General features: G+C 39.8%; 1 protein-coding gene across 7 annotated transcripts; it reads left to right on the top strand.

The window, feature by feature from the left end:
- The first annotated feature begins 216 nt into the window (after positions 1-216).
- On the top strand, positions 217-27,189 carry NEK3 (NIMA related kinase 3). 7 transcript variants are annotated; one of them, XM_054446901.2, is made up of 16 exons: positions 217-565; positions 3,867-4,040; positions 5,931-6,024; positions 6,112-6,209; positions 7,422-7,505; positions 8,705-8,772; positions 8,865-8,951; positions 11,635-11,689; positions 15,204-15,404; positions 16,109-16,181; positions 19,077-19,126; positions 23,222-23,324; positions 23,879-24,022; positions 24,274-24,408; positions 26,331-26,457; positions 26,934-27,189. In XM_054446901.2, exons 2-16 carry the CDS (start codon positions 3,924-3,926, stop codon positions 27,016-27,018), a joined length of 1,521 nt encoding a protein of 506 aa, XP_054302876.1. In that variant the 5' UTR covers positions 217-565; positions 3,867-3,923; the 3' UTR covers positions 27,019-27,189. The 7 variants fall into 7 exon arrangements, with proteins under 7 accessions (XP_054302876.1, XP_063506970.1, XP_054302877.1 ...); XM_054446902.2 differs by lacking the exon at positions 217-565 and adding an exon at positions 605-812; XM_054446900.2 differs by lacking the exon at positions 217-565 and adding an exon at positions 605-909.

The raw sequence follows: 27,189 nt of genomic DNA, 5'->3' as shown, positions 1-27,189 counted from the left end.
TTTCTGATTCTGACCTTCTTTTCGGGCCCCTTCCACTTTAGAGAACCCTTGTAATTACTTTGTAATTACCCAACCACATACTCCAAGATCATCTCCTTATTTTAAAGTCCGCTGATTAGCAACCTTAATTCCATCTGCAATCTTAACCCCTCTGCCAAGCAAGAGAACGAACGCACAGGTTCCAGGGAGTAGGATGTGGACATCCTGAGGCGGGGCATTATCCTGCCTTCCACAATTGCCCAAGGTCACACAGCTAATAAGTTCTAGCTAGCACTGAGTGCTGTGCCCGTGAAATTTATCTACATAGGCTTTCACTTAACCTGCAGACAGAACTCAGTTAGTGGGGGACACTTTCTCTCAATGTTATTAGCACTGTTCCACTGCAACGTGGAACAACAGCTTTAAAACGTGCTCTTCGTAGGCCCGGCTACTCCGAGAACAGTGCCTCCCGCCAGACCCAGGCGGCTTCCTTCACTCGCAACCCGAGAGACGAACCGCCGGGCCCGCCCCGCGGAAGCCGCCGGTTGCCAGGCCAAGGAGTGGACTAGGCTCGCCGGGGAAGCGGGTGAGTGGTCCCTGCCCTGGCGGGCTGCCCCTGGAACAAGGAGCGCGGCGCGTGGTCGCGGCGCGGAGCCGAGTGGGAGCGAGGGCTAGACGCGGTCCGGCGCGCGGCCGCGCCCCTCACTTCCGCCCCGCGGTCTGGACCGCTCGCCTCAAACCCGCAAGCCCCTCGCCGCCTTGGGGTCTGGGCGCGCGGCGCCGTGGGGGCCAACAGGGCGGAGCGGCTTTTCCAGGAGAAAGGGCCCTCATGGGTGAGCGGGGCGACTGGGCTCCCCCGCGGTGCAGTTGCCGCGCGGGCGCCGGCCCCGGCTGAACGGATTCTTCTCGCTCGCTGCCCGGAAAGAACCAGTGAGAACCGCTGTTGCAGCAAAAAAGAAGTTAATAAGCGCAGGGCTGGCCAAACCAGAACAGGGTCTCAGACCTGTCTCCCCGAGAATTCGGGGGCGTGGGTTTTAAAGGGTATTTTGGCGGCAGGGGGCTGGAGAACTGAAACAATTGACCGGCTGGGGATGAAATCACAAGAGCGTCTGAAACTCGGAGCGGCTTCGTTGGTTCCCAGGAAGGGGGTGGGGTCAGTTTCCCTTGTCTTGAAGTTTACACGAAATCCCTCTCCTAGTCATCCTAGCCTCTGTGCTAGAACAAGAAAACGACAACACGAAAACTTAGCCCGTGAGGTTAGAAGCAAGATGGAGTCAGTCATGTTAGATTTCTCTCATTATTTATACATCTGTAAAGGTGGTCTCAGGGCACTTTCTGAACTTAGCCCGTATCTCACTGGTGATCCCCCTTCTGGGTATTTGCAAATGACTTTATTAGGTTTTTAAAAGTATTGTTGCAGGCATGCGAAGGGGCCGATATACTTTTGCCGTGTCCAGAGTGTATTCAGGTCTTGTAATGACCATATGGGTGTAATATTGAGTAATAGGCAAATGTGGGCAGAAAATATCAAATGTGGTTTTGAGCTAAGAAGTCTGGTTGCTCTTAATTTTCAGTTACTCTCCATTGCATAGAATAAAGCCCCGAAGAAACGAAGAATAAGATCATGGGGAAACTCCATGTTAAACCGTGTAATACCGGGTGTTAGAATAGTGGTAAAGGACTTGTTTCTTTCACATCTATATACACTCAAAGACCTCATCGATCTTGGAAAAACATTGTTTCGAAAACAATGTGTATGACTGATTTGGTTATATGAAGAAATTATTTCTAGGATTTCCTGGTAATTCTGTGATAAGCAGGAATACAAACTGGAAGTTTTACAGGTCACTATAGTAGAGGTTTTAGTTTGATTTTTGCTTTGTCTGTCATGCTCTCTCTGCCTTATAATTCTTTGTGGTGTAATTAAAAAACAAACACTAGGGCCAGACGCGGTGGCTCACGCCTGTAATCCCAGCACTTTGGGAGGCCGAGGCGGGCGGATCATCTGAGGTCGGGAGTTCGAGACCAGCCTGACCAACATGGAGAAACCCCGTCTCTACCAAAAATACAAAATTAGCCGGGCGTGGTGGTGCATGCCTGTAATCCCAGCTACTTGGGAGGCTGAGGCAGGAGAATCGCTTGAACCTGGGAGGTGGAGGTTGCGGTGAGCCAAGATCGCACCATTGCACTCCAGCCTGGGCAACAGGAGTGAAACTCCGTCTCAAAATAAAAAACAAAAAACAAACACTATAAGCTTTTTGAAAAATCAAGTAAATTCATTACAGTGTTTTTCCTGCAGTGAAAAAGAATGCATCACTTTTCTAAGGTTTTAATAATCATAATAGCTGCCAATTATTCAGGACCTTGTATGTACCAGGCAAAGTGTTAGGAACGTTCTATCCATTTCCTCTTATGTGCTAAGCAGTCCCACTAGCTGCTTCATCCTGGAAATACAGATGGGAGACTGAAGTCAAGGACTCCAACTGTGTGTTTAACATCTCTCTTGACTCCCAGGAACCTCCAGTTCGGCATGTCCAAAATGAAACACATGTCTGTCTGTCTTCTATCAATATGTTTTGCCCAACCCCTGCAACACTCCCACTTCCAGAAAAATCACACAAACAAAAAACCGCACACACAACCATTGTGCCTTTCCTCTCTCAGGGAGTGCCAGAAACCATCTGGTTCATGCCAGAAACTTGGGAGTCAACCTTGCCCCCTTCTCTGCTTGCCCCCCATAAATCTGCCACTACAAATCCTGTCAACGTTCTTACATCTTTCCTTCCCATTTTTTTCTGACCCCGTTGCCTCCACTCTATTCCATTTCATTATTTTCCTGCCTTTTCTATTGTTGGAGCCTCCTAACTGGCCTGTGTCTCTGAGCTGGCCTTCCTGCCCGTCTTCCACTGGTCCATTTAATCTGCAATCTGAGTGAATGTTTTTTCTAATATGCAAATATGATTATATTGCCTTCTTGGTTAAAATGCTTCAGCAGCCTGTTACATTCTTCTTTCAATTTCTTGAACTGAATGTGATTTCTTTAGCTCTTAAATATGCAATTTCCTCTTCCTCGATTACTCTTTTCCTCCTCTTTGTCTAGCCAAGTTTCATTCATCCTTTAGGCTTCAGCTTAAATAGCCTACATTTGTTGAGGTTTATGGTTATCTCTGCATGGGATGTCCACCTTGGCAGGGACTATGAGAGATTTTTCAGATTATAACATCTGACTCAGAGTTGGTGCTCAGTGTCTACCTGTTGAACGTAGTAATGTAGTATAGGGGAGGAAAAACATTTTTTGTCTACCCTCTTAGGTTCAGTAGCTGGGCCCTGCAAAATAAACTGGTGAAAGATAGATTAACAGGAAGAAAGATTTATGCATAAATGTAAAGAAGTGGTTAGACCAGGGGGCTCATATGCCATTTTAACAAAGAGTGGTAAATTGAGGAGAAGTAACTAGACAAAAGTAGGGGCATGCTTCCTGGGTAAATTGTAGGAAGGTAAATATATGGCAGAAGCTAACAGAAGATAAGGATTATACAGTAAGGTTTGTTACGTGGACTCAAGTTGGTGCCTTCCCCATTGGTAAGAGTTGCTCTCCTCTTCCTGGTACTGAAAAGGAAGACACATTTACAAATGGATATTTATTACCTGTACATAGGAAAATTTATGCCCTGCATTTATACGAAAAAGGGAGGGCAAAGAGCAAATTGGTTTCAGCTCAAAACAATTCTTACATGAAAGTGGGATATTTTGGGGTAGCATACACTGATCCTGTTCAAAAGGAAAAAGTTGCTTTTCTCTTATCATGGTTATGAGAGCTACTTTGAATTAATTTTTGCTTTTTGAAGGTACATTTAATTCTCAAATGTTTCTGCTTTTGAATGCAGTTTGGGAGAGCCCATGGTGACTGCGTGAGTGGAGCCCAGCTGTGTGGATGCCCCAGCATGGATGACTACATGGTCCTGAGAATGATTGGGGAGGGCTCCTTCGGCAGAGCTCTTTTGGTTCAGCATGAAAGCAGTAATCAGATGTTTGCCATGAAAGAAATAAGGCTTCCCAAGGTCACTACTAAAGAAATTAGCTCACTTTGAAAGTATACATGCGATTTATATAAAATAATAAGTTTTTGGCCGGGCATGGTGGCTCACACCTGTAATCCCAGCACTTTGGGAGGCGGAGGCGGGTAGATCACCTGAGGTCAGGAATTTGAGACCAGCCTGAGGTCAGGAGTCTGAGGCCAGCCTGGCCAACATGGGGAAAACCCGTTTCTAGTAAAAATAATAAAAAAAATTAGACAAGTGTGGTGGCATGCACCTGTAGTCCCAGCTATTCAGGAGGCAGAGGCAGGAGAATCACCCTAACCTGGGAGGCAGAGGTTGCAGTAAGCTGAGATTGTGCCGCTGCACTCCAGCCTTGGTGACAAAATAAGACTGTGTCTCAAAAAAATAAATAAATAAATAATAAGGTTTTGAGTTTTAACATGGAATTTCTCCTTCATGCAAAAGATGTAATTGGTTTATTCATTAGCTTTACAAGGGCTCGATACGTTATATGTGGTTCTTAGGATATTGTAATTAACAATGGGAGAAAAACAGTAAAAGTTTTGGTGATGATTACTGCTAATTTTATTTCAGCAAATAATTGGTAATAACTTCCACTTTTGTATACCTAATGGTGCAGTAAATCTTTGCCAAAGCAACTTAAGTGAAATATTAATGAAAAAGGATCATAAAAATACAGTGAAGAACGAATGCTAACCTTTGGTACCAGTAAACCTACTCTGTGGATCAGTTTATAGGTTTTATTTCCTTGTAGACCATTACTGTGTGTCATAGTTGTCCTATGAAAGAATTCATTACATGAAGACTATGTCATAATATTTTGGATCAATTTTTAAAAAATACATTCTAATAAAGTTCTCAGAGTGCTAGGTATTTTTTTTCCCACTGTATTCTTGACTTCGTTTAGTGATTTTCAAACTTGAGTGAGCATCATAATCATCTGGAGGGCTTGTTAAAACATGAATTGCTATGCTCCACCCCCAGGCTTCTGATTGAGTAGGTCTAGGTGGGCTTGTGAATTCGCATTTTTAACAAGTTCCCATTTGGTGCTGATGTTGCTGGTCTGAGAACCCTTGTGTTACTACACAATCAATGGCAATTTCTTTTCTTTCTCTTTTAAAATTTATAGATGGGGTCTTGCTCTATTGCCCAGGCTGGAGTGTAGTGGCACGATCGTAGCTCACTGCAGCTCAAACTCCTGGGCTCAAGCGATCTTCCCACCTCACCCTCCCCAGTGGCTGGGACTATACTACATCTATAGTCCCAGCCACTGGGGAGGGTAGCCACCACACCCAACTAACAATGGTAATTTCTTGATTGTAAGATAAATCATTCAGAATTTCATCCTCATAGAGTAAGTTAGGGATAAATGGTTTTGGAAACTTACTTTGCTTGCCATCTTTGTTCATCCTTGATGCAGTAATACACCAGCATACTCTTTTTTTATCTGGACCAGTGGACTCCTCTAAGTGATGCAGACAGTCAAAACATGAAATCCCTCACCCCTTTTTTTTTCTTTTAGGATAAAACATTTCTTTTTCTTTTTTTCTATATCACAAGTCATCAAGCAAAAGATACACTATTTTTGATGGTATACTGGCTAAGTCAGGTGATACTTAGGCTGATATTAAAACTATTTACATTCTGTATGTGTAAGGAATGAAAAAAGAAAATAAAAATACAATGAAGGGGTCAGCTCAAGCATGAAAATATAGCCAGAGTTGAAAAATCACCATGCATTTTCTCTTGTCATTTGACAAACTTAAGTTGAGCCAAAGTGTGTTATAAAACTTCATCTAGCATTAAAGTGTCATATAAACTATGTTATTGTAAAGTTATGTATTTTAAAATGCAGTATTAAATTTATGCTTATTTAAAATGTTTTTCTAGTCTTTCTCTAATACACAGAATTCTAGGAAGGAGGCTGTTCTTTTAGCCAAAATGAAACACCCTAATATTGTTGCCTTCAAAGAATCATTTGAAGGTAAATACAAATTCCCCCAGATATGTGCATTTCTGAATTTGATTTATAGCCACTACAGCTTTTCTAAAGAACTTATATCTGTTTTAGCTGAAGGACACTTGTATATTGTGATGGAATACTGTGATGGAGGTGATCTAATGCAAAAGATTAAACAGCAAAAAGGAAAGTTATTTCCTGAAGACATGGTAAGAGATTGACTTACATAGTTTCTCTCAAGGTTTAGAAGCCACTTTTCTCATAAATTTTGTATAAGTTAAAACAAAAGCATTGATGTCTGTAATTACCCGAGAAGGTAGATAGAAATGATTGATTTCTGTATTGGTGTTACCACTTAGTGTCCTCAGGATATGGCTGCCTGAAATGGTTTTAGGAAGTAAAATCTATAGGTTATAAATTATTATGAAATAAAACTTTCATGTTTAGAATAATTTCAAGATTGTATCCCCAAATTTTGTACTAGATCTTTGAAATCTTGGTTTGTATCGTACTGAAATTTTAGAAGAGAGGTCTATTTTATTTTGTATTACTAAAACATCAGAAGAATGAAGCTTGCCGTTTCTGTTTCTTGGGAGTACCTATTCTCAATCTTTTTCCTCCTAAAGCTTGAAGTGGTCCCTTCAGTCTAAGACTTGCTGCCTTTTTAGTGGAAAATTGCATACTAAATATTTTTTAATGAATTGGCTATGGAAAATATTTAAATTGCTCCAATGAGGCTTAGTTTGATTTAGGTTATAGCATGTTATGAAAGTATGTAAATAAATGTAAATAAATATTATTCATTTAGAAACTATATTGTTAAAAATATGGGTTCCGTAGAAGGAAGTCAACCTTGGCTTCAACTGGAAGAATCTCCGTAGCAAGAAGGAAAAAAAAAATTAGTTTGACATTTAATTGTAGGCCCCCAAGACACCTAGAAATTCTGGGTACTGTTGACCTTGGACTTATAAGCAGGAACTATTGACCTCAAAGGATTATTTATAATATAATGGAATCTTTTGATGATACCGTATGGCTATTCTACAAAAGTAAATGAAAATCCAACATAATGATTACACTAGAAAAGCTGTAGTGTATTTCTTATTGGTGAACTCCCTTTATATAAGCATTTAAGGAATACTTTTATTTGGTTGAATATAAGAATAATATAAGTGGAAGTTTTACTAAAATAAATTGCTATTTGGATCATGCATAAGATGATGGAATATGGGAGTCAGAGCTTTTCTCAATTTCTCCAAGTAACACTGAATCTTAGTTGGACGATGTAATTTATAGGAGTTCTGTACTCATATTATGTAAAATCCTGGTTGACTAAGGCCTAGAGATGATTCTTTGGAATTGTAGGTTAACATGAGCCGGTTACTGCATTCTTGAAGATTTTGCATACCTTTTTCTTACAGATTCTTAATTGGTTTACCCAAATGTGCCTTGGAGTAAATCACATTCACAAGAAACGTGTACTACACAGAGATATCAAGTCCAAGGTGAGTGGAGTACATTTTTGGATTTAAAAAAAAAAAAAGTACTTAATTCAGTCATTTTACTGTATTATCCCATGCATTTTGGGACAGTTTTGTTTAGTTTAGAAATATTTGTCAGCCTAATATTTGTTATTTACTTTTCAAATTTAAATTCCCCCACCTTTCTTAAAATATAATTGACAAAAATTATGTATATTTATGACGTACAACATGTTTTATATATATACACACACATTGTAAAATGATTAAATCAAGGTAATTAACATATCTGTCACCTCACGTACTTATTATTTCTTTGTGGTGAGGACATTTAAGATCTACTCTCAGCACTTTTTAAGTATTCTATGCATTATTATTAACTATAGTTACCATGTTGTACAACAGATCACTGGAACTTACTTGTCATAACTGAAACTTTGTACCCTTTGACTTAATATTTATACTAACCAAATAAGGTAATACCTGAGAAAAAGTTATTGAAATCTCTGTAGTAGTACAGTCATGCATCGCTTAACGACAGGGGGAAAAGTACTCAGAAATGCATCATAAGGTGATTTTGTTGTGTGAGCATCGTAGAGTGTGCTTACACAAAACTAGATGGTATAGCCTATTACACACCTAGGCTATATAGTGTAGCCTATTGCTTCTAGGCTACAAACCTGTACAGTGTGTTACTGTACTGAATTTCTTAGGCAATTGGAATACAATGGTAAGTATTTGTGTATTTAAACATAGAAAAAGTACAGTAAAAATATGGTATTATAGTCTTTTGGGACCATTGTCATATATGCCATCCGCTGTTGACTGAAATGTGGTTATGCAGCATGTGACTGTATATGTTACTGTGTCCTAGCTCTCTTTTAGTGACCACTTACTAAGTCCATGTGTTCTCAGATGGAAAACGGTTGACACCTGGGCCTGCCATGTGGCATCACCCTGACACAGGTTCTCACCAGATCGATTGGGTCTGCTGATACAACCTAAAACTTGCTTGTTAGATTTTGAAGCACTCATCCTGAGTTTCCATGCAGGAGAATGTCTGGCGGTCAAGAGGGGATCTTGGTGTTTTGTGTTCCACTCTGAGACTCAGCTGTCAGCATTTCTAGCCTTAATCTCCATCATCAGCAGGCTTTGGAAGACAGCTTATCTGCCTCATGTTTAATGACAGAAGACATAATCTGAGCTCTTCTTTTTAAATGCAGAATATCTTCCTCACTCAGAATGGAAAAGTGAAATTGGGAGACTTTGGATCTGCCCGTGTTCTCTCCAAGTATGTATGTCTGTTCTACGGTAGTGACAGTAATCAAAACATCCATTTTCAGGAATGTTCTGTAATCATTTGTTGCCTTTTTATGGTTTTAGTCCGATGGCATTTGCTTGTACCTATGTGGGAACACCTTATTATGTGCCTCCAGAAATTTGGGAAAACCTGCCTTATAACAATAAAAGGTGAGTGCTGCATATTTGATGCCAGGGTGCCCATTTGGTGACAGGCATTTTAGCCTGCAAATGATGCTAGAGTCTGACGTCACTTCAAAACAGATGCATGGATCGTATTGGTTTCTAAAAAATATATCTGAAAGCAGTCTGGAATCCATATTGCTAATCTATATTGCTAGGCTGCTAGAGAAAAGTAATAGTTTTCCAATTGCTATTAATTATAGCTGAGAGGAGCAAATGCTGAAAGAAAGGCTAGTCATTTCTAGGGACGGTATGAGTTATATCAGTGGTTCCCAAACTGCTGCTCCCACTTGTAAAAATCCCAAATCCCAGGCTGCGTCTACACTAATTAAATCAAAATAGCAAAGGGTGAGAAGCAGGCATCAGTAATTTTTCAAGATCACTGGGTGATTCTAACGTACAGCAACATTTGAGAATGAATAGATTGTGTCATTGAGTTGGTATTTACAGGGCTAGATTATAAGCACTTGTGATAGGTAAGTTGATTGCAGGAGGTTAATATGAAGATCTTAATGATTTAAAATGCAGTATTTTTTCTGAATATAAGTTATATGTGCCCATTGTGGGGATGGATGTGCAGGGAAGATTGGAAATAGACCTGCAAGAAAGGACATGGAAATCACCTGCTTTTCCTAACTGCCAATAACATTTTGATGTTTTTTTCTTCATCTACTTTTCCCCCTAAAACTGGTTGATATATTTTATATATAATTTGCTTTTGTCGTTTTATATTATAGTCATTTCCCCACATACTTAAAGTCTTCATAAATTTTCTAATGGCTACATATATTTTACTATATGGCGCTTCCAAAATTTACTTAGTAATTCCTCTGTTGTTGGCCTTATATTTCTAGATTTCAGTCTCATAAACAGTGCTGTAATTAACATACCTTTTGTATAAATTTGTCCTTGTTTTATATGACATTCTTGGCATGGATTCCTAGAAGGAGAAACACCTAAAGGCTGTTGTTACTTTTTGCTGATTTGCTTTCTGAAAAGGGTATGATAATCTATACTAAATAGGTTTTTTTAAGAGTAGAATTGACTGAATGGGGACAAAACAGCTCTACAGGGACTTATTGGGACAATTGGGGAAATTTGGGTATGCAGTAAATATTAAATAATGTTACTTAATTGAGATTAAATTCCTTGGATGTGATAACAGTATTGTGTTTATGAGGGAAAGTGTAGGTCTTTGTTCTTAGGAGATACATGCTGATGTATGTAGGGATGAAGTGTTCAATATCTGCAACCTTTTTTTTTTTTTTTTTTTTTGAGACGGAGTCTCACTCTGTTGCTCAGGCTTGAGTGCAGTGGCACAATCTTGGCTCACTGCAATCTCCGCCTCATGGGTTCAAGTGATTCTCCTGCGTCAGCTTCCTGAGCAGCTGGGACTGCAGGCGCCCGCCGCCACACCCAGCTAATTTTTGTATTTTTTAGTAGAGATGGGGTTTCACCATATTGGCCAGGCTGGTCTTGAACTCCTGACCTTGTGATCCGCCCGCCTCGGCCTCCCAAAGTGCTGGGATTACAGGTGTGAACCACCACGCCCGGCGGGCAACCTTTTTTCAAGAGATTCAGATAGATATAGAGGAGGGAGATTAGCACGCAAACATGGCCAATGAGAATGATTGGGGGACCTAGATAAGGGCATGTGGACATTGCAACTTTTCTGTAGATTTGAAATTTAAAAAAACTAAACGGGGAAATAGTTGGTAAAAACCATTAATTAAAATAAAAAAGAATATCATTTAGAAAAGTCCAGAGGAGCTGGGCCTGGTGGTGCGTGCTTATAGTCCCAACTACCTGGGAGGCTGAGGCAGGAGGATTGCTTGAACCAGGAGTTCAAGGCAGCAGTACGGTGACATCATGCCTGTGAATAGCCACTGCACTCCAGCCTGGGCAGCACAGTGAGACCCCATCCCTTAAAAAAAAAGAAAAGGTGGGCCAGGTGCGGTGGCTCACGCCTGTAATCCCAGCACTTTGGGAGGCCGAGGCGGGTGGATCACGAGGTCAGGAGATTGAGACCATCCTGGCTAACACGGTGAAACCCTGTCTCTACTAAAGCAAATACAAAAAAAAAAATTAGCTGGGCGTGGTGGCGGGTGCCTGTAGTCCCAGCTACTCGAGAGGCTGAGGCAGGAGAATGGTGTGAACCCGGGAGGCGGAGCTTGCAGTGAGCCGAGATCGTACCACTGCGCTACAGCCTGGGCAACAGAGCGAGACTCCATCTCAAAGAAAAGGAAGAACCCTATCCCTTAGAGCCATCCAGCAGACTGTGTGGGAAGTAGAGAGCTGCCCAGCAGGAGATGTAATCAAAGGCTGGGTGCTGTGTCCAGGGTGGTCGGAGTAGAAGCTACGCTGGATGCGTTCCAGAGTCCTTCTTCCAGCTGTGATCATCTGAGTCCGCAAATATTCCCTCTTGCTACTGAATTCCCAAATGCTACTGAAGTGATATCTCAACCGCCCCGATTTGAAGGGGTGGGGATTGAAGAGCAGAGAGTTTTATTGTGAACATTAGTCTTAGGAAGTATCTAGGTGTTAGACCAAAATTATGTGTTTTAATACCTAGGAATTACTTGTGATATCTATTCTTATTAAAGGTAAGAAATTATTTTTTGTACTAGAAAATACGTAACCCACTTGTGATTACATTGCTTTATGCTTTCAGTGACATCTGGTCCTTGGGTTGCATCCTGTATGAACTCTGTACCCTTAAGCATCCAGTAAGTATGGCGTGCAAAATGGAAAAGGCAGCTTGTCATATCTAGCTGAGTCCTAATAATGTGACAGATTCTAGTTGGCAGTTTGCTTCCCTAGGATGAAGTCATTATAAAAGTTTGTATATGTTTCCAGTGCAGTCATCTGCCCTGAGTTAGTTTTGTAGCATATACTAATAGGAATTTTCCATTATTTAGTTTGGCTGTGCAATACATAACCTTTCTCTCTCTCTTTTTCCTTCTCTTTTCCTCTTTTCTTTCTTTTTGCTATTCTTAATTTTTTATTTTGATAAAATAAATATAAAATTTGCCATTTTATCCATTTTTAAGTATATAATTCATTGTCATTAATTACATTCACAATATTGTGCAACCACCACTATTATCTCTTTGGGGGTTTTTTGTTTTGTTTTGTTTTGTTTCGTTTTTGAGATGGAATCTTGCTCTGTTGCCCAGTCTGGAATGCAGTGGTGCGATCTCAGCTCACTGCAACCTCCGCCTCCTGGGTTCAAGTGATTCTCCTGCCTCAGCCTCCCAAGTAGCTGGGACTACAGGTGCATACCACCATGCCCAGCTAAATTTTTTTTGTATTTTTACTAGAGACATTTTTGCATTTTTTTGTATTTTCTCACATGTTGAGCAGGCTGGTCTCGAACTCCTGACCTCAGGTGATCCACTTACCTCGGCCTCCCAAAGTGCTGGGATTACAGGCATGAGCCACTACACCCGGCCACTACTATCTCTTTGTAAAACTTTTGTCATCACCCCAACCAGAAACTCTGTATCCATTAAACAGTTACTCGCCATTTCTTCCCTTTCCCCAGCCCCCCAATCTAATTTCTGCCTCATGAATTTGCATATTCTAGATATTTCATACAACTGGAATTATAGAACATTTGCCCTTTTGTGTCTGGTTTATTTCACTAGCACAGTGTTTTCAAAGTTCATCCATGTTGTAGCATCTATCAGGATTCCATTCCTTTTTATGGCTGCATAGTATTCCGTTGTGTGTATAGACATGTTTATCCATTCATCTGTTGAGGGACACTTGGGTCGTTTCTGTCTTTTGGCTATAGTAAATAATGCTGTTATGAACAAATGGTGTACAAGTATCTGTTAGAGTCCTTGATTGCAAATTTTGAGGTATACATTTAGCAGTGGAACTGCTGGGTCATATGGTAATTGTATTTAGCTTTTTGAGGAAGCACCAAACTTTGCAAGAGTGGCCACATCATTTTTTTCCTCAGCTTTTTGTAGTTGGATTTCACTTATCATATGAGTTTCCTCTCTAACTGAAATATCATGAAAACATAGACTTTGCCCTATTATATGTTTTTTCAAGATATTTTTAAAAATATGAACCAAAAAAAGGTTAAATAACTTGTCCCGCTTGTTCAGCCATTGTTTATTACATAGAACAACAACTGCAGGGCTAATTCCTATTAGTTCTTAGCTTTGCATAGAAATAAATTCTGTTCTTTGGGCACAGGTTGAAAGTTAGCTTTTTTACAGATGTACTTGAGGGCACATAGAGCTCAGGAGAGGGTGAATGGTTGAGAAACAATCTTCACCACTACCAGATGAAAGTAACTCAAACTGAAGACACCTGGTATTAATGAGAGGTTATCTTCCTTGAATATAAGTGGTTTATAATGATAGCTACACAGTTAGAACAACTTGGGGAACCTTTAAAATACTGATGCCTAGGCCCACAGCACAGTGATTGAATTAAAATCTCTGAAAATGTCCTGGGGATTAATGTTTTTAAAACAGGTGATTACAATGTACAGCCCAAGTTGAGAACCACCATAGTCTACAAATAAAATTATTTTTAAAATTCCAACATCTTATAATTCTTTACTTCCTGATTGTATCTTTTTCATAATTTACATGTACACATTCTTCTTTTTTCTAGCAAGAATGAGTATTAAGGACTATAGTGCCCTGAATATTTGGCATGAGGTCTGTCATCCCTTGTCTGCTCGAAGACAAAAGTTGTTCTGAAACCTTTAGGAAATGCAGATAGTTGGTGTAATGGTTAAAAAGCCAGAGGCAAAGCAGATTCAGTAATATTTGTCATTATCACAATTTGTCCTTTGTTATGTATTGATTTTTCTTTTTCATATATTCACTTGCATTTTTTATTCATAGGACAATACACTTTTTAAAAAATAAACTTCTTTTAAATTTTAAAACAGTTTTAGATTTACAGAAAAATTACAAAGATAGTACAAAACCTTCCATATACCCCACACTGTAATTAGCATCTATCATAGCCTTGAGGTGTAGAATCATTTCTTAAGCAAGGTTCAACAAGCAGAAATTATTAAGGAAAAATGATGAATAAATTTGACTATACTAAATTTTAAATTTTGCATAGTAAAAGATACCATAAATAAAAACATACAGATAGCAGAAAACATTTTCAAACATAACTAGCAATTATTTAATAAAATATCTTTTTAAATTTTTATTTTAAGTTCTGGGGTACATGTTCAGAGTATGCAGCTTTGTTACATAGGTAAACATGTGCCATGGTGATTTGCTGTACCTATCAACCCCTCATGTAGGTATTATGGCAATACACTTTGAAGGTAGAATGCTAACACATTCTTTCATAAGCATTACCAAGGCTGACATCTAATGTTAGTTCCGATATATTTATTATACATTGAAAACTTTGTTACTCCAGTCTGTCATTGTATATCCCACGGTGTTACTCATCAAATTTTAATAGCTGCTTTAATGACAGGAATGGTTAAAAAGGATTTTGCGGTAGAAGTTTAAAATTGGAAAAGTCTGGCCAGGTGCAGTGCCTCATGCGTGTAATCTCAGCACTTTGGGAAGCCAAACTGGGAGGATCGTTTGAGCCCAGGAGTTCAAGACCAGCCTGGGCAACATAGCGAGACCCTGCATCTAAGAAAAGAACAAAAATTAAAAAATTAGCCAGGCGCAGTGGCACGTGCCTATAGTCCCAGCTATTTGGGAGGCTGAGGTGGAAGGATCGCTTGAGCCCAGGAGATCAAGGATGCAGTGAGCTGTGATTGCACCATCACACTCAAGCCAAAAAACCACCTGTAGAAAACTGGAGAAGCCTGAAGTGCATGTTGCTATGGAGCAGGCCTGGCAGTTTCTGGGGAGGGTTGGAGCAAAGGGATATTACACTTATTATAAACCTTCAGTATCATTTGATGTTTTGAAAGGGCATGTGTATATATTACTTTGATTTTCAATATATATTAATAATGTATATCTGCAAAAACATTAGGACTAATAAGGTAGTCACAGCAGGCATTGATGGAAATACTTTTTCTAGATGGGGAAGCTTTTTACCATTCATGTTTAACTTTCTCCTAAGCCACCTTAAGATTATATAGTGGTATCTTAAGGACACCTCTAGAAAGAAAAATGACCAGATAGCAGATATGTTTATAAAATTAGAATAATTTACATAACTGGTAGTTTCTTATTTCCATTTCTTCCCCTGTATCTGCTTGTAAAGTTCAATTTTCCTTTTCAGTTTCAGGCAAATAGTTGGAAAAATCTTATCCTCAAAGTATGTCAAGGGTGCATCAGTCCACTGCCGTCTCATTACTCCTGTGAACTTCAGTTCCTAGTCAAGCAGATGTTTAAAAGGAATCCTTCACATCGCCCCTCGGCTACAACGCTTCTCTCTCGAGGCATCGTAGCTCGGCTTGTCCAGAAGTGCTTACCCCCCGAGGTATGATCTGTGTTGGATTGGTTGTGAACAGTTTTCAAGTGTATGGTAAAATGGTTTGTTATCTTTTAACATTATACATTACATGTGCTCATCAAAATCCAAATGATACAGAAGTATATTAAAAAATAAAAAGTTAAAACTTCCTTTCCTTTCTCTTTCCTCCCCATAATGCTATTCCCCAAGTATAATCACAGTTTGTATATCCTTCCAGACCTTTTGTAGACATATATAAATGTCTGCATTTGTCTATCTAAATTATATGTACTTTTTTTTCTTGAGACGGAGTCTCGCTCTGTTGCCTAGGCTGGAGTGCAGTGGCACGATCTTGGCTCACTGCAACCTCCACCTCCCTGGTTCAAGCAATTCCCCTGCCTCAGCCTCCCAAGTGGCTGGGATTACAGGCACACGCCACCACGTCCAGCTAATTTTTTTGTATTTTTAGTAGAGACGGGGTTTCACCATGTTGGCCAGGCTGGTCTCAAACTCCTGACCTCGGGCAATCTGCCCGTCTCGGCTTTCCAAAGTGCTGGGATTACAGGCGTGAGCTACCATGCCCGGCCTGTATGTACTTTTTTAAATGGTACTTTTGTTTTTCAACTTGAAATATTATTGTGCTAAAGAATGCTGATGATGAAATGACATCACGGCAGTATCTATAGAAAAGTATGTTTTCACATCTCTAAATTCTCAACTTTAAATTTCAGATCATCATGGAATATGGTGAGGAGGTATTAGAAGAAATAAAAAATTCGAAGCATAATACACCAAGAAAAAAAAGTAAGAATTTTGGACAGAGTATTTTTTGTTAAGTGCTCTTTTAAAAATATACTATAACAGACAAGAAATTATAATTTTTAAGTTATTAGAAATGATTATCAGAGATACTCCTCAAATGAACATTTTCTTTTTGTTACTTTAGATGTAATTCTGTACTGAATATTCTACTTTTTGATCCCTGAAAAAATTGGGATTTAAAAAAGCCTAGTTTTGGATATTTTAGTGATGGAAAGATTATGCTGTCATTATTAGTTACATATTTTCTCTGGCTTGTTGTGTAGGTCAGGTAGAAGGCTTCTTCTGTGGGCTGACCTAAGAATCTACCCATGAAAATATAGCACTAATCTTGTAGGAAAATGTATCCTAAATTTCTGAAGAACCATCGTGTAAACAGACTTTTTAAAAAGAGAAGCTTTTCTAATGTAAACTGTGGACTCTGGGTGATGGGTGGTAGTGATGTGTCAGAGTAGGTTTATCGACTGTAATGGTGCGGCATGTTAGTATTGGGGAGGTGGTATGTGTGTGGGGACAGGTGGTATATGGGACTCTCCGTATTCACCACTCAGTTTTGCTGTGAACTTAAAACTGCTTGTTTTTTTTTTTTTTTGAAATGGAGCTTCACTCTTGTTGCCCAGGCTGGAGTGCAATGGCACAATCTTGGCTCACTGCAACCTCTGCCCCCTAGGTTCAAGCGATTCTCTTGCCTCAGCCTCCCGAGTAGCTAGGATTACAGGCAAGTGCCACCATGCCTGGCTAATGTTTTGAATTTAGTAGAGACGGGGTTTCACCATGTTGGTCAGGCTGGTCTCGAACTCCTGACCTCAGGTGATCCACCCACCTCGGCCTCCCAAAGTGCTGGGATTACAGGCCTGAGCCACTGTGCCTGGCCTAAAACTGCTCTTAAACAGTAAAATATCCTAATTAAAAACAAAAACCAGAGCCTTTTCCAAAGTTGTGAATCATCCACATAACAGCTACATGAAATTTCATATGAAATTTCTATCCTGAGAAAATACCAAATTTGATTTATTGTCTCTTTGGAAGTTGTCATCTCTGAATTTTTTCAAAGCTATTTTTATTCCTTTTCATTTCTCATCAGTGATTTCCTTCTGAAGAAATCCAACAGAGATAATAGCTATGAATGGAATACAGGAGAAGAATTAAGAAGTGTAGGAGATCATTCACTGCTGGGACATGTTGCAAAACCTCCATTGCCTGGTGCTCTTTATCATAATGTTATATGCAGATACTACAAAAGAAACATTTTGAGAACTGTATTGTTTTCTTAAACTTAACTTTTAAGTGTTGTTTTTGGAAGGATGCAAAACCTTCAGTCTTATAACTCAACCTTTTCTCCATTAGTTAAGAGATAGCAGCTGGGCGTGGTGGCTCACGCCTGTAATCCCAGCACTTTGGGAGGCCGAGGCGGGTAGATCATGAGGTCAGGAGATCGAAACCATCCTGGCTAACATGGTGAAACCCCGTCTCTACTAAAAATACAAAAAATTAGCTGGGCGTGGTGGCAGGTGCCTGTAGTCCCAGCTACTCAGGAGGCTGAGGCAGGAGAATGGCATGAACCCGGAAGGCGGAGGTTGCAGTGAGCCGAGATTGCACCACTGCACTCCAGCCTGGGCGACAGAGCGAGACTCCGTCTCCAAAAAAAAAAAAAAAAAAAAAGAGAGATAGCCAGTTACCTTTGTTTTACCAGTTTGCTTTAGCATAGGTGTTATTCTGTGGCTTTTGTTCACATCTCAAGGTAATGGGAAATTAGTTTTAAAATGCTGGGCAAGAAAAAAAGAGACTAAGAAAAATTTCAAGGTAGTTTGGAAAAATGTAGGGTTTTTAAAAAATTAACTTTATTTTATTTTATTTTTGAGACAGAGTCTCACTCTGTCTCCCAGGCTGGAGTGCAGTGGTGCAGTCTCAACTCACTGCAACCTCTGCCTCCCAGGTTCAAGCAATTCTCATGCCTCAGCCTCCAGAGTGGCTGGGATTACAGGCATGCGCCACCATACCTGGCTAATTTTTTCTTTTCTTTTTTTTTTTGGTAGAGACAGGGTTTCACCATGTTGAGCAGGCTGGTCTCAAACTCCTGACCTCAGGTGATCCACCTGCCTTGGCCTCCCAAAGTGCTGGGATTACAGGGATGAGCCACTGTACCCGGCCGAAAAAGTATAGTGTTACAGTTTCTAAAAAGAGGAATAAAGTAGTTAGAGAAATGGCACCAGACTGGGACCATATGTCTGATGGCATCTCCAGTTTAATCTGTAGACAGACCAGAATAATGAAATGGAACAGGGCAGGGATCGCGTCTGATTTGCTCACTCTTGTATTCTCAGTGCATCATCATCCATGTTCAATAGCAATTTTTTAAAACGTTGGATGAATAAGGGACATGAACCACTATGAGGCACAGCCATTCCTACCAAAGGGATCAATTGCCAGGGTTCTCTCCTGACTCCTCCTGCTGGTCTCTTCTGAGTTAATAAACAGCCCACTTCTTTTTAGGGATACCTATTCCACCAGCTGTGATAGCTGACAGGAAAAGCACGGACTCCACTAGCTAGCATGCACCAAAGGGGATAATAACCTTAAGTATGCAGAGTATGTTACCTCTTAGTGCTTAAATGGGTTGGCATAAGTGAATAGAGATGTCTTTTAACTTTTAGATTTTAACTTTAGGAATGAAACAGTGGAAATAGCCTCTTTCAACAACTGAGATGTATTATTAGGTGATTAAAGCTTGTTATTCCCATTCAGGATATCGGAGAGCTTTGGCTCTTTGACTTTAATAACCTCACTCACTTCTCCAGCTGTATGAAGATCATATTAGGAACTTAATAGGATGATCCTTTATGTGTTTTATCTTTCTACCTTCTCTCTCTCTTTTAAAAGCAAATCCGAGCAGAATCAGGATAGCTTTGGGAAATGAAGCAAGCACAGTGGTAAGTGCTTTAAAATTACTTTTATGAGGCCGGGCGCGGTGGCTGGGCATGGTGGTGCACGCCTGTAATCCCAGCTACTCGGGAGGTTGAGGCAGGAGAATCAAGTGAACCTGGAGACGGAGGTTGCAGTGAGCTGAGATTGCGCCATTGCACTCCAGCCTGGGTGACAAGAGTGAGACTCCATCTCAAAAAAAAAAAAAATACATTTATGAAATATCTACCTCCTGGATACCGGGTTACCCTTAAGTGCCGTAAGATATTTGGAAGACTGTGACCTGGTCCCTCTAGTTAAGTACTTCTTCCTTCATCTTTTGACATGTGAAATAACTGGTAGCTGTTCATCTGCACTGTCAGCTGAGCCACTTTAAGTCGCCATTTATTGTTTATTTTTCCATTGATTATTATTTGAGATGGAGTCTTGCTCTGTCACCCAGACTGGAGGGCAGTGGCACCATCTTGGCTCACTGCAAGACCCGCCTCTTGGGTTCATGCCATTCTTCTGCCTCAGTCTCCTGAGTAGCTGGGACTGCAGGCACCCGCTACCATGCCGGGCTAATTTTTTGTGTTTTTAGTAGAGATGGGGTTTCACTGTTTTAGCCAGGATGGTCTCGATCTCCTGATCTCGTGATCCACCCGCCTCAGCCTCCCAAAGTGCTGGGATTACCGGCGTGAGCCACCACGCCCGGCCTCCATTTTTGATTATTGATGATAGTGGTTTCAATATAGATGTGAAAGAATTTTGTCTTGCTTTCAGTCATGAAAATCTTGTGTTATCCTGACTTTTTTTTTTTTTTTTTTTTTGAGATAGGGTCTCACTTTGGCATCCAAGCTGGAGTGCAATGATGTGAACATGGCTCACTGCATCTTCGAATTCCTGGGCTCAAGTGATCCTCCCACCTCAGCCTCCCAAGTAGCTGGGACTACAGGCATGTGCCACCATGCCTAGCTAACTTTTTTTTTTTTTTTTGGCATTTTTTTTTTTAAGAGATGGGGTTTTGCTATGTTACCTGGGCTGGTCTCAAACCCCTGTGTTCAAGTGATCCTCCCGCCTCGGCCTCTTAAAGTGCTGGGATTATAGGTGTGAGCCATTGGGCCTGGCTGCTTTTTGGTTCGTTTATTTTGAAACAGCATCTCCCTCTGCCACCCAGGCTGGAGTGCAGTGGCGTGATCATGGCTCACTGCAACCTCTGCCTCCCGGGTTCAAGCGATTCTCATGCCTCAGCCTCCTGGTTAGCTGAGACCACAGGCACGAGCCACCGTGCCCAGCTAATTTTTTGTCTTTTTGTAGAGATGGGGTTTTGCTATGTTGGCCAGGCTGGTCTTGAACTCCTGACCTCATGTGATCTGCCTGTCTTGGCCTCCCAAAGTACTAGGATTACAGGCATGAGCCACCACGCCTGGCCTGCTTTCTGTTTTTTTATGGTGGTAGAATATACATAACATAAAATATGCCATTTTAGCCAATTCTAAGTGTGCAACTGAGTGGTGTTAATTACATTCATAATATTGTGCAACCATCACTACTGTCTATTTCCAAAACTTTTTGTAATCCCAAACAGAAACTCTGTACCTGTTAAACAGTAACTCCCACTTCCACCACTGCAGCCCCTGGCAGCCTCTAATCTCAAATCTGGTAGCCCCTGGTAGCTGCTCAAATCTTTGTGTGAAATTGCCTATTCTAAGTATTTCATATAAGTAGAATCATACAATATTCATCCTTTTATGTCTGGCCTCTTTCACTTACATAATGTTTTTAAGTTCTTCTGTGTGTCAAAATTTCATTCCTTTTTATTGCTGTGCTGAATAACATTTAGATTACTATTTAGATCTTAACATTTTTCTGTTCAATGCCTTGTAGTGCCTCCTTGTTATCCCAAGAATCAATTTTCAGGTTGGCATTCGGAGTCCTGTTCTTCTAGCCCTGGGCAACTGTGACATTCTTTTACACTGAAGCTTCCCTAAAGCTGTGGATATTAACAGCCGATCCATGTTTCAGTGTTGTCACACCCCCCTTAGCAAATTGTGTACTATTGATTTTTTCCTCAGTATTTCAGTTAACCTTTCTTTCTTTCCTTCTCTCCTTCTCTCTCTCTCTCTCTGTTGCCCAGGCTGGAGTGCAGTGGCGTAAACACCACTCACTGCAGACTCAACCTCCTGGGCTCAAGGGATCTTCCCACCTCAGTCTCTTGAGTAGCTAGAACTACAGGTGCCTGCCACCATGCCCGGATAATTTTCTAACTTTTTTATAGAGATGAGGTCTCACTGTGTTGCCCAGGCTGGTGTTGAACTCGGGCTTAAGTGATCCTCCCACCTTGGCCTCCTAAAGTGCTGGGATTTATAGGTGTGAGCCACTTCACCTGGCCTAACCTTTCAATTCAAAAAGGAAAAGGTGTTGTATGACAATAAATTGCTCTCTTCATGGAATGTACTAGTAATTAAACTTGTAAATTTTCTGAATGAACCATAGGTTCTAAATAAATAACAACACCCCACCATTATGTTGCTACAAATGGAATACAGACCTCTATATTTTTTTCTTTTCATTGTAATGTCTGTTTTTTTCCAGCTTTTTGAGGTATAATTTACATGCTACAAAATTTACCCGTTTTTATGCACAATTTGATAAATTTGGTGATGGTATTTAAACATCCATATAACCCCTGCCACAGTCATCATATAGAACTTCCAGGTGGGGCAGAGTGGCTTACGCCTGTAATACCAACACTCGAGGCAGAGGCAGGAGCATTGATTGAGGCCAGGAGTTTGAGTCCAGCCTGGGCAACACAGTGAGACCCCATCTCTACAAAAAATTAAAAATTTTAGGTGGGCATGGTGGCACATGCCTGTAGTCCCAGCTACTGGGAAGCTGAGGCGGGAGGATTGCCTGAGCCTGGGAAGTTGAGGCTGCAGTGAGCTATGATTGCACCTCTGCACTCCAGCCTGGGCAACACAGCAAGACTCTGTGTCAAAAAGAAAAGAATTTCCATCCCCTAAAATGTTTCCTTGTGCCCTTTGCAGATGATCTGTGCCCACACGCTATAGTTTGATACCACCTGTAGTGAACACAGCAATATGTGTTCACAAAATGAAAAGGGTGCAACATGTAAACAAAATGGAGAAAAGGCCAAAAAGTCAGGGAATGGAGGACTTGAGGTAGGAAAACTTGTGTGCAGGCCAGCAAAGGATGATGGCAATGAAGGCAGAGTTGAATAGCGCCCAGAGGAATGTGGGAGGCTGCTGCAGACATAGAAAGCAGTGATCCTCAATGGGAAGGAAAGCCTGGAATCCCCTGGGGGGCTTTTCACAGCTGCCCCTCACCACTACTCCTCCAAGATTCTGATGTCGTTCTTGAGTGTAGGAGGCTTTGAAATCTCTGCTGTAAGTGAGCCACCACTGTTAAGTGACAGATTTTTATGTTCCCTACATGTGTGGGAAGAGAAGTTTCAGAACCACTGCTTAGAAATAAGAAAACCCACCATGCCACCCAAGCCTACTCTTTATTCATTCAATAAATAATTGAGAACTTGTTTGCCTGGGACTGTTGAGGTACTCAGTATGTACTTCTTCTCAAAATATATGCAGATTTAGTAAACTAGATAGTGTATTACTATATTTCACGAAATAAATCAAGGGCTTAGATAATTTGGAAAGATACTGAATTAAGTGGGAACATTTTGATTCTATATGGCAACTTTATAAAATATCTCATTTTGATATTATAGTTTGTAAAGCCCAGTACAGCAAACCATATTGAAATTTTTCATTGCTCTTTTCCTTAGTAAAGACCTATCAAATAGGTGTCATTTTAATATATCCTCTTCATATTTATAATAATTGATATTAATGGCTATTAATGTGTATGTCTATTAATATATACATGTATGTAGGTTTATGGTTAATGTACATATATATGTTATTAAATACATATAGATATATATGGCTATTAATATACATGTCCTTGGGGTTCTATGATTATTCATGTATTTTAATCCATTAATTTTTATTTGAAATTAAAATGACTGACTTTGCATATTTGTTTACCTTTTTGTAGCAATTCAAGCATTATTTAATCTGTGTTGTTAATCTCTTTTAAAGCAAGAGGAAGAACAAGATAGAAAGGGTAGCCATACTGATTTGGAAAGCATTAATGAAAATTTAGTTGAAAGAGCATTGAGAAGAGTAAACAGAGAAGAAAAAGGTAAGTTATTAAAATTCTAATCATTTCTTAGGTGAGGAGTTGGGGAATACAGAGGGAATACCAATTTTTATGTTACTAGGTCTCAGGTATCATAAACAAGAGTACAAGCTGATATTTGTTTGCTTATCTAGTAACTTAGTTAATGTTTTAGGAATATTTTATTTACCTACAACAAAAGAGAGAATAGCACTTATCAGTAAGAGCTATTAGAAAGAGTAGTATTTATTGTGCTATTCACCATAAAAAGCATAGCATACTGTGTGTATATAAGTCCTCCCAGGGCTTCATTCTTGTACAATGTATAATATGTAACTATATACATATTATTTTTTTAACTCAATCACTGTAATGATTCATTTTAACTTTTCATTTTGGATTTTTAAAAAAATTTCCTATGCTACTGAGATTTGAAAGAACATTGATCCTTCAAACATAGATCTGAGTTTGAAAGAGAAAAGAAACACTTCCATATTTGTTGTTAGAGTCTATGTGTGGACAGAGATGGATACATAAAATAACAGGCTTGGCATTCCTTTTTCACACTTTAAAATCAGGTAATAAGTCAGTCCATCTGAGGAAAGCCAGTTCACCAAATCTTCACAGACGACAGTGGGAGAAAAATGTACCCAATACAGCTCTTACAGCTTTGGAAAATGCATCCATGCTCACCTCCAGTTTAACGGCAGAGGACGATAGAGGTTAGTAGTCAGATTGAATACTATTATTTTATTAGAGAACTTTTTCTAATAGTTACTCAGTGCACTAGAGGCTTTTAATGTCAGTGAAGGGTATTTGGCGTCACACATCAGAGCATTGCTCATACAGGTGAATGAAGCAGATTTTAGTTAACAGTCAAATATAATTAACTTTGCTTGAAAATATGATCCGGAAAGTACATGCTGAAAAATCTTTTTTTATTCGGCACTAATTTTTGTCTTTTTGCAACTAGGTGGTTCTGTAATAAAGTACAGCAAAAATCCTACTCGTAAGCAGTGGCTCAAAGAGACCCCTGACACTTTGTTGAACATCCTTAAGAATGCTGATCTCAGCTTGGCCTTTCAAACATACACAATATATAGACCAGGTAATTCATGTCTGTATGTGACCTTGGAAACCCTTTGACTTTTTGAAAATTTTGGCAAATATATATAACATAAAATTTACATTTGAACCATTTTAAAGTGTACAGTTCAGTGGCACTAAGTACGTCACGTTGTACAGCCATCACCAGTATCCATCCACAGAAATGTTCTCATCTTCTAAAACTCAATTCAAAGGATTTCCCTCCTCCCAGAAATGCTTTGATTTCAAAGTTATAAAATAATTCATAGCACTGTATTTTTAGGTGTTTTTTAATCTTTTCTAGCCAGTCTTAAGCTACAATTAAAATTTTTCATGGAGCTACATTACTTCTGTTTGCTCATTTGTTTCCTTATTTTCATAATCCTGCTACTACTTTCTTTGAAGAGGAGCCCATTTTTATCATGCAAATATGCCACTGCTTTAGCAACAACTCAAGATTTCTTTTGCTGTATACCTGAACTCTGTTACATTGAATAGAGCTCAAAAAGGATGAACAATTATGATTTGATTTTTAAATTTTTTTACAGGTATTTTTACTAACATTGTATAAAATAATTTTTTTATAATGCTCTCCTTAGGAATCTAGGACAGTGGTCTGTATTAGATATGTATATGTGTATGTATATTATAATTATGATAATTTAATTACTAAGCCACCTTGCTAGGTTAAGATCTAAGATAAATTATACCAAGTGGAGCACGTAATGGTATGGCAAGTCTGACCATATTTATTGCAACGATTTAGTTGTATTTGTTTATTTGGTCAATATTTATCGAATGCCTAACATAGGTTAAGATAAAAAAAGGAGTAAAACACAATTCCTGCCCTAAGGATGAAGGAGTTCTTTACGTGGGAGGTCAGCACACTGATAAAGAATTATAGTGCCCTGTGATACATGCATTCAGATAGAGCTGTGCACAAAAGATCATGGAAGCCCTAAGGAGAGGCTAACGCATGGGAGGAAAATGTTAAGGAAGGTTAATAGTTATGAATTTCAATTTTGCAATTTTAGGTCCTGGATTTTGTGTCTGGTCCAGTGATGAAGTCTTTGTCATTTTAGGGAAGTCCCTGTTTAAAAAATATGTCATTGTTCTATTTTGAAATGCCTTTTAGAAGATTCGGCCCATGTTTTTAGGTTAGGTTTTCATGCTGTTTGTGAAAAATCTAAAAGTAATTACACCTGGAAAATTTTTTTAAGCATGCATGTGGTCTTCCTTCAGTTCCCTACTTTTCTTCCTCCCCATTGTGAAAACTTGGGAGAAGAAAGTTGAAAGGAAAAAAGAAATTACTATAACCCAACTTCCAAAGGTAACTTTTAATGCCTTAATATACATTCTTATATTGGGAGGGTTTTATGGTAATTTTCCGAGTTTTTTTTTTTTTCTCTTAAAGAAAATCCTGTTTGTAGGCTAGGTGTGGTGGCTCACGCCTGTAATCCCAGCACTCTGGGAGGCTGAAGCAGGAGGATTGCTTGAGCTCAGGAGTTCAAGACAAGCCTGGACAACATAGCGAGATCTCGCCGCTACTAAAAAAATTAGCCAGGCATGGTTCTGGACGCCTCTAGTCCCAGCAACTTGGGAGAGTGAGGTAGGAGGAGCTCTTGAGCCTGGGAGTTCGAGGCTGCATTGAGCTATGATCATGCCACTGCACTCCAGCCTGGGTGACAGAGTGAGACCCTGACTCAAAAAAAAAAAGAATAAAGAAAGTACTGTTTATAAATTTAATCCACATCCTGGTGCTTCTGCTTCAGGGGCCTGTTTTATGCCCACAGTCATGTTGGGTAATGTGGAGAGACACTACAGAAGAGTTATGGGACATGGCATTGTCCTCAGCCAGCAAGCTTATGGAGGATTTTAGTCAAACTGCATGAAATAAGTAAATACTGTTTAAATTGGTATATTTTCTGTTAATATCTCCTGAAGGTTCAGAAGGGTTCTTGAAAGGCCCCCTGTCTGAAGAAACAGAAGCATCGGACAGTGTTGATGGAGGTCACGATTCTGTCGTTTTGGATCCACAGCGACTTGAGCCTGAGCTAGATGAGGAGGACACGTACGTTGTGATAAGTGTAGAAAGCTTTAGCTGGGGTGGGGTGTGGGGGTGTGTATGTGTCTGTGTGTGTGTGTGTGTGTGTATGTGATTTAAATTAGACCATGATAATTTCAGGTTTAGTAGGGACCTCTTATATTACTTTTCATCATAAATGGATATTTATATCCTGATCTTTTGTCTGGGATGGGTAATGCCTTACAATATGATTATAAAATTCCTGATTGAGCCCTACACCTATAGCCTTTCAGCTTCGACTTGTTATTTTTTAATATATTAGGTTTTATATTTTTAAAAGTTTTAGAAACAGTCAAAGAAGTGATCTTTTGGAAGAACTGGCCATTTTTTCCCTTCAGTTGCCTTATGGAACTCAATTTTAAAAAGCTTAAGTATTGTTGTGGTGGTATTCTGCTTTGAACTCATCAACAGATACTGTGCCCCTAATGTAGAGGTTTATGGTCCAAATTGTTTTTTCACAGGGACTTTGAGGAGGAAGATGACAACCCCGACTGGGTGTCAGAGCTGAAGAAGCGAGCTGGATGGCAAGGCCTGTGCGACGGATAATGCCTGAGGAAATGTTCCTGAGTCACGCTGAGGAGAGGCTTCACTCAGGAGTTCATGTTGAGATGATCATGAGTTCATGCGACGTATATTTTCCTTTGGAAACAGAATGAAGCAGAGGAAACTCTTAATACTTAAAATTGTTCTTGATTAATATCATGAGTTTGAAAAGTC

The sequence above is a fragment of the Pongo pygmaeus genome, chromosome 14 (genome assembly GCF_028885625.2).
Source record: "Pongo pygmaeus isolate AG05252 chromosome 14, NHGRI_mPonPyg2-v2.0_pri, whole genome shotgun sequence".
Classification (NCBI taxonomy): Eukaryota; Metazoa; Chordata; class Mammalia; order Primates; family Hominidae; genus Pongo; species Pongo pygmaeus.
Note: the sequence above shows the minus strand (reverse complement) of the source record. Positions and strands in the feature narration are given on the sequence as shown.

Excerpts from the sequence above, each read along its gene's own strand:
- NEK3 (XM_063650898.1), top strand. The coding sequence starts at position 3,861 with ATGCAGTTTGGGAGAGCCCATGGTGACTGCGTGAGTGGAGCCCAGCTG. Across the intron at positions 24,023-24,273 it reads AACGGCAGAGGACGATAGAG|GTGGTTCTGTAATAAAGTAC; the intron begins GTTAGTAGTCAG and ends TTTTGCAACTAG. Across the intron at positions 24,409-26,330 it reads ATACACAATATATAGACCAG|GTTCAGAAGGGTTCTTGAAA; the intron begins GTAATTCATGTC and ends TATCTCCTGAAG.